Raw genomic sequence first — 7,485 nt, forward strand, 5'->3', positions numbered from 1 at the left:
TGTTTGTATACTCATGATAGATATGCCTACCAAATTTCATGTTGCTAAAACTAAAACTCTTTGGAAGGGTTTGTCTTTGAAGGACCCCCATAAATGACCTACTAAAACGGTTCCTTCAAACCAAAATGTCAGACTGCTAGTGTCTTTTCAGACATGGCTTCTTCTTTTTTGTGGGACTACTCAGGTTTAACATATCTACCAAATTTTATGTTGCTAAATTAAACAGGTTTCAGAGGCTGAAGTTTGGAAAGCCTTAGCTTTTAAAGGACCCCTGGAATTGCCCTAAAAGAGACGCTACAAACCAAAATGTCAGACTTCCTGTGCCGATATAGCAGCAGCTGTTCCTTTTTGACGTAATTGTCTCTCTGAGTGTCGGGAATATCGCACAACTCCCAAGTAGGCCAACGGGATTGACTTTGATGTCATCTGACGTTATGTAAGTGGCACTGCGCTGCGAGACGCTAGCCCCGCTAACATCAAGATACCACACTCATGCACACACACACAAATATATACAAAAACACACGTACACGCACACGTTGCATTTGCAAAAAGAAGCTCAAACCGCTGTGAGGTCTGGAAGTTCTCCCGCTTGTAATCTCTATTTTTAGCCTAGCGAGGTGCCGTTACGCCGTGTTATTTTTTTTCTGTGAAAATATTCTTCCTCCACGCCGCATCCGTTCTGGCTTCCTCGCCGCCTCTCATCAAATATAACAAAGACTAAACACCATAATGTGACTTCTTTTGCTCCTGGAAAACGTACCTTGAGTGTCCATGATGCGGGAGAGGGGTGCAATTAGGATATTATCCTTGTAAGATTACGACTTTTATCTCGAAAAAATACGACTATAGCCACTCCCTTCCACACTGTTAGAAATTCACGACTATAAGGTCTAATTAAATTTAGGCCTCGTTAGCCTTGGGCCTAGTAGATACTGTAGCTACAGGCCCTGTTCATTTCAGGCTTAGTTAGGTTTAAGCCAAGCTAGTTAGCGTCATGTCAAGTTAGTTAGATGCAGGCCTAGTTAACATCATCGTATTTAGTTTTGGATGTAAGTGAGCATCAGGCCTTGTTATCTTCAGTCCTAGCTAGTTAGCTTCAGGCCTAGCCAAGTTCAGGCCTAGTTAGCTTTAGGCCAAGTTAGTTGACTTCAGACATACAGTAGTTAATGTCAGGCCTAGTTAGTTTGCTTCAGGACTGACTAGTTACCTTCACGCCTTAATAGTTAACTTCAGGCCTAGATATAGTAGTTAAATTCAGACCTAGTTAACTTTAGGCCTTGTTAACTTCATCTTAATCAGTTTCAGGCCTAGTGAGTGTCAGGCCTAGTTAGCTTCAGGCCTAGTTAACTTCAGACGTAGTTAACTTCAGACGTAGTTGACTTGACCTAGTTAGCGTCAGGCATAATTAGCTTGAGGCCTCAATAGTTAGCCTAGTTAGTTAACGTCTGGCCTAGTTAGCTAGCTTCAGAACTGGCTAGTTAACTTCAGGTCTATTTAGGTAACAGCCCTAGTTTATTCAGGCCTAGTGAGCGTCAGGTCTAGTTAGCTTGAGGCCTAGCTAGTTAGCTTCAGGCCTAGACAACTTCAGGCCAGTCAACTTCCGGTCTAGTCGACATCAGACCTGTTTAACGTTAGGTCTAATTAGTTACCTTCAGGCCATGATAGTTAACTTCAGGCCTAGTTAGCTTCAGGACTAGCTAGTTAGCTTTTAGCCTAGTTAGCTTCAGGCCTAGTTAACTTCTAGAACCCTCTCACTATCATTCTGTTTATTCCACATTTTTCCACAGAAGACTGAAGACAGAAGAAGTGCTGCACATGGTTAAAATACACCATCAGAAACATCCATCCATCCATTTTCTGAGCCGCTTCTCCTCACTAGGGTCGCGGGCCCATCAGAAACATTGTAATTAATTAAAAAATAAGAATATTGTGATTGTGTTGAAATGGCACAACAATGAAAAAGTGAAACTGTGATGTTTCAGGTAGGTGTCTCTCATTTTCTTTCCCTCTCCATAGCACATGAGCACTTTTAATTTGGTAGCTGCAGCATTGGTAAAGGGGGGCGGTGGGTTGGGCTTTCCACCCACCCCCCCACAGACATAATTTCATTGGGATCATCTGCACTTGGCTCTCCGTCTGTTTCAATTAGCCTACAAGCGGGTGGAAAGAAAGCCAGCTGATCAATGTCAACGAGCACGAGAAAGAAAATAAGTGTGACGAGGTCAAATGGCACCCGTTTGGGTTTTCCTCCTCAGGATTTCATTTTGGGGTCAAGGGCAACATTTATTGTTAAATGGACAAGCAAGCCAGGTTTAAAAAAAGAAAAGCAGTAATCCCTCCCTCCATCACTGGGGTTTGGTTACAGACCCCCCCCCCATGACTGAAAATCCGTGATATAGAAATACCCTGTTTAAATACACCCTAGGCATGTTTTTATAGCATTTATCTCACTTCAAACTTGTTTGAAGGTCTGTAATACACGTTGAAAACAATACAAACTTATTCAAACATAATATATTGAGAGAGAGCAAGAGCAATTGATGGCAAAAATACTATCCATCCATCCATTTTTTTTACCGCTTCTCCTCACTAGGGTCGCGGGCGTGCTGGAGCCTATCCCAGCTATCATCGGGCAGGAGGCTGGGTACACTCTGAACTGGTTGCCAGCCAATCGCAGGGCACATAGAAACAAACAACCATTCACACTCACATTCACATTCACACGTACGGGCAATTTAGAGTCTTCAATTAACATACCATGCATGTTTTTGGGATGTGGGAGGAAACCAGAGTACCTGGAGAAAACCTACGCAGGCACGGGGAGAACATGCAAACGCCACACAGGCGGGGCTGGGGATTGAACCCCGGTCCTCAGAACTGTGAGGCAGACGCTCTAACTTGTCGTCCACCGTGTCGCCTTACTGTATATGTAATATTGTTTATTTTAATAATACAATCAATTCATGCTCTTAACATTGTATTATATCAATCAGTGTATTTTTATTTTAAAAATATGTAATTATTTCATTAAATAAATCAAAACATTTAAATGCATATTTCAAATTGTTTATTCAGCCAATTTATAGTGAACTACAGCTAACTTTTTGTTTTTCACAATAAATGGAAGAAAATTACCAGTGACCCTACGTCTTAAACCTCTACTTTGAAACAAACACCAACCATCTTGAAACCCTACTTTGAAACCCTAACCTTTAATCAAAACTTTAACCCTGATGTGGAACCTGGCATTGGAACACTAAAATTGGCTTAAAACCTTTCTTTGAAACCTTATCATTTCCTTGAAACCCTAACATTGTTTTACAATCCTAATTTGAAACCCTAATCTGGTCTTGAAACCATAATTTAAAGCATGTCTTGAAATCCCAATTTGAAACCCAAAGCTTGTCTTTTTTTATTATTATAATTTTTTTCCCTGTCCTGTTCAGCTGCATGATCAAGCAGAATGGTCATGCAGCTGTATGCTTTTTGTGCTGGAACAGTTTTGCTGTGCAACAGGGGACTTAATACTCCCTCTGTTTAATTTATTTATTATTTTTGTTAATTATTCTGATGTTTATTGAAAATGCAGCTGGACAGAAAAGCGTTTTAGGGGAAAAACAGAGGGACAGAACGGACAAAACTCTGACCCTTAATTTGAAACTCAACTCTCTTTAAACCCTAACCTTTGTTTGCAACCATCATTTGAAACCTTACTTTGAAGCCATAATAAGCCTGACATGGAACCCTAATGTGAAACCCTATCCCTGGGTTTTAAAAAAAGCAAATTGTCTTGAAACTCTACTTTGAAAACCTAAATCAGATTTTAAACTGTCACTTGAAACTTCAACTGAAACCCTAACCCTATATTGAAACCTTAATATGAATGTCTAACCCTGGCTTGAAACCCCAATTGGAAACCCTAACCTTGATCTGAATAGCACAAGGTAGAAACAATAATTAAACATAACTCATTCAATTGTTATCTCTGAATTTTGACAAGAAAATGACATCACCACTTCCATCATAACAACATTAGTGAGTCTTTTTTTCCCTCACATCGGCAGTGACAAAAGGAATTTTTATTTTGTGCACATCTTCCGCCTTTTCACAGCCAAACTAGCAGCAAATGTTGCACATACCGAGAAAAGGCGATATGATGAAATCAAATGGGAAGCAGCAATCAATGAGTGTGTGCGTGCGCGTGTGTCTTTCACACACCAGCTGTTGGAGGCAATGTGCAACGGTAATGACATTATTTTTGCCGCACAAAAAAGAAAACACACAAAAAAGGTCCTATCGTGGGTGTTTGCTCCTGTTTCCGAATGTTCCAATATGTTCTATTTTATGTTTGACTCATCACCTTCTATTGTCCTTTGATGCAGAGGGACCATTACAAATTCATATTACAGTCACATGTGAAATGTAAAACAATCATTTTGAAACAAAAAGTATACTAATTTTGCAAGTCATTTTTGCAAGAAATTTTTTTTTCAAAAAAAAAAGTCATAGCCTAATCTTCTGAAAATAAAATTGGATATTTTCAAGAAAGACATTTTAATCTTACTAAAAAAAGTACTACTGATATCGAAAATACATTTTTAACCTAACCAGAAACGTGTCATTTAAAAAAAAAAAATCTAAAAGGTCTGTTTTTTGCTGTTGTTGTTGTTATAGAAAAAAAAGAAACTATGTTTTTGTATATTTTTTGATGAATAAAGTCAGAATCGTCTCAGAATAGTCTGTTTTTTTTTATAAACCCATACTTTTTCATGCATCATCCATCGAAGAAAAAAAATCGTCCTGGTGAACGGTGAAAAAAAGCAATAAACTAAAAACAATGAAGTTGTATTTTTTCAAGAGCTTCTAAAATATTTTTTTAATCGAAAAAAACAAAACCTTCTGGGAATCGTCATATTTTTGTCAGAATGAAGTTGTATGTTTTGAGAAAAAAAAGGTTATAGTCTTCAGAAAATAAAGCAGGGAAAAAAAGTCCAAATCTTTTAAGAATAGCATCAGACTTTTTGAAGGACTTTATTCCCCCGAATTAAATTGTAATTTTAGAATGACATTGTAATCTTTCATCAAAAAGTAAAAATAAATTCTGAAAATTTTTCATAAGATTTCGAGAATACTGTAGTCAGATTTAAAAAAATAAAAATAAAAAAGAAAACAGTCATAATCTATTGAGAATAGAAACGTTTTTGTTTTGTTTTTTCAGGAATAAAACTGTAATCGGCAGCACGGTGAATGACTGGTTAGAGCACATCTGCCTCACAGTTCTGAGGACCTGGGTTCAAATCCATCTGTGTGGATTTTGCATGTTCTCCCTGTGCCTGCATGGGTTTTCTCCGGGCACTCCGGTTTCCTCCCACATCCCAAAAACATGCATGGTAGGTTGATTGAAGACTCTAAATTGGCCGTAGGTGTGAATGTGAGTGCGAATGGTTGTTTGTTTCTATGTGCCCTGTGATTGGCTGGGGCCCAGTTCAGGGTGTACCCCGCCTCTGGCCCAAAAGATAGCTGGGATAGGCTCCAGCACACCCGCGACCCTAGTGAGGATAATAGGTATGGAAAATGAATGAATGAATAAAACTGTAATCTTTCCAGAATAAAGTTTTATTTTTTTTATCCAGAAAGAGGGTTTTAATCTTTCAAGAATAGTGTCAGATTTTCTAAAATTTCTATCTTCTCCCATTAAAGTCAGATTTTTTTTTAAGAAAAAAATTCTTAATCTTTAGAAAATGAAGTTTGATTTTCTCAAGAAAAAAAATGTCACATTCTGATGATAAAATAAGATTTGTTTTGCCAGGAAAATATTCTGAAAACAACATGAGATTTTTCCGTAATAAAAATTATAACACTCAGAGGATGAAGTCGGGAAAAAAAATCCCGAAAAAAAGATATTCCAAGAATTAAATCAGATTTTTTTTTAGAATAAAATTGTAGTCTTCTGGCAATACAGTGTCACTTTTTTCAGGAAAAAAATGTATCTTCCGAAAATATTTTATTTAAAGAAAAGTCCCAATCTTTAGAAAATAACATCAACATTTTTTGAGGATTAAATTGTAATTTTCTGAGAATAAAGTCAGATTTTTCTAAGAAAAAGGTCTTAATCTTCCAAGAATAAAGATGGAGTTTCTTAAAAACAAAAATAATCTTTTTGGGGTTTTTTTCAAGAATAAGTAAAAGGCTTTGTAAAACAAAGTCCGATTTGTAGTCCTAAAGTCTGACTTTATTATTAAGTAATTTAAATTTTATACTTAGTAATAAGTATAAAATTTTAATCTAAAAAAATTTTTAGAAAGTCTTCCAAGTATAATCTTCTGACAATAAAGTCTGATTTTTTCAGGAAATAAAGTCATAATCTTCAGAGGAAAACAGTCAGATTGTTTGAGAATAAAGTTGTATTTCTCCAAGGTAAAAGACGTAAACCTCTGAAAATACAGCCATTTTTTTAAGAGTAGAAAAGATCTTTCAAGAATCAAGTAAGGTTTTTTTTAAAAATAAAGTTGTAATCACATAATAAATAAAGTGTAAAGTTTTTTTAAATTATTATTAGGAAAAACTATTTTTCTGGGAGAAAAGAAAGTCTCAATCTTCCTGTAATAAATTTTCTTTTTTGCGGTGCAGTTGTCGTCCAAAGCAGGCGACATGTTGAACAAAAGCGGCAGCGTTGTCATCCACCCTATGCTGCTCATCAACGCGGCGCACAACGACGAGAGAATTCCCCTTCGGCGCCGAACCTAAGCGGGAGCATCGTGCAGAATCTTAATGAAGTCGCCCAACAGACGGCGGGGTTTTCCAGCCCGCTTTGCTCATGTGAAGGACAAATGCACACGCAACCGATCGATACCTCATCATCCTCCAAATCGAGCCACAATGTCTGAAATCTACTGTGCTTATGTCATATTTCCTGTCGACAAGGAGCGCATAAACCTTTACCTTTGTCAGTATGAGATGATTACATTATTTTGATATTTTTCTACAGTCGTCAGAAGAAAAATGTAATCTGATTATTTAGAGGCTTTGCGTTTTTAATTGAAGTGAACTATCAAACTGATGGTGACTGTCAAAACAAGCCAAAAAGGCATTTTTAAAAATTATTATTTGCATAATATTGCAAGAATAAAGCTGTTCAACAATAACATATTTTTTTGTTGAATAAAGTCGCACACTTATGAGAATAAAGTCAGATTTTGCTTCAGGGGAAAAGGGCTGAGCGCTGTAATCATATGACAATTTTAGGCGGGCTCTCCTATCTCTGGGGTTGAGGTCACCGAGGTGGTTAAAAAGCTCCTCGGCGTGGATGAGATTCGCCCGGAGTTCCGAAAGGCTCTGGATGTTGTCGGGCTGTCCTATTGACACACCTCTGTAGCATCGCGTGGACATCGGGGACAGTGTCTCTGGATTGACAGACTGGGGTGGTGGTCACCCTTTTTAAGAAGGGGGACCGGAGGGTGTGTTCCAACTACAGGGGCATCA

The 7,485-nt window shown here is 37.7% G+C and overlaps 1 protein-coding gene across 3 annotated transcripts in view; it reads left to right on the plus strand.

Moving 5' to 3' along the window:
• The window catches only part of nf2a (NF2, moesin-ezrin-radixin like (MERLIN) tumor suppressor a), a 70,370-nt gene extending 63,240 nt beyond the window's left edge, over positions 1-7,130 (plus strand). Inside the window, exon 17 of one of the 3 annotated variants that reach the window (XM_061766815.1) lies at positions 6,634-7,130. In XM_061766815.1, coding sequence (XP_061622799.1) covers positions 6,634-6,750 — 117 coding nt within the window. In that variant the 3' untranslated portion in view covers positions 6,751-7,130. Of the gene's footprint in view, positions 1-1,790; positions 5,426-6,633 lie in introns of those variants that run through there. The other 2 variants (XM_061766819.1, XM_061766816.1) reach the window with 2 other exon arrangements.
• Positions 7,131-7,485: the final 355 nt, after the last annotated feature.

This window comes from Phyllopteryx taeniolatus, chromosome 3, assembly GCF_024500385.1.
Source record: "Phyllopteryx taeniolatus isolate TA_2022b chromosome 3, UOR_Ptae_1.2, whole genome shotgun sequence".
Classification (NCBI taxonomy): domain Eukaryota; kingdom Metazoa; phylum Chordata; class Actinopteri; order Syngnathiformes; family Syngnathidae; genus Phyllopteryx; species Phyllopteryx taeniolatus.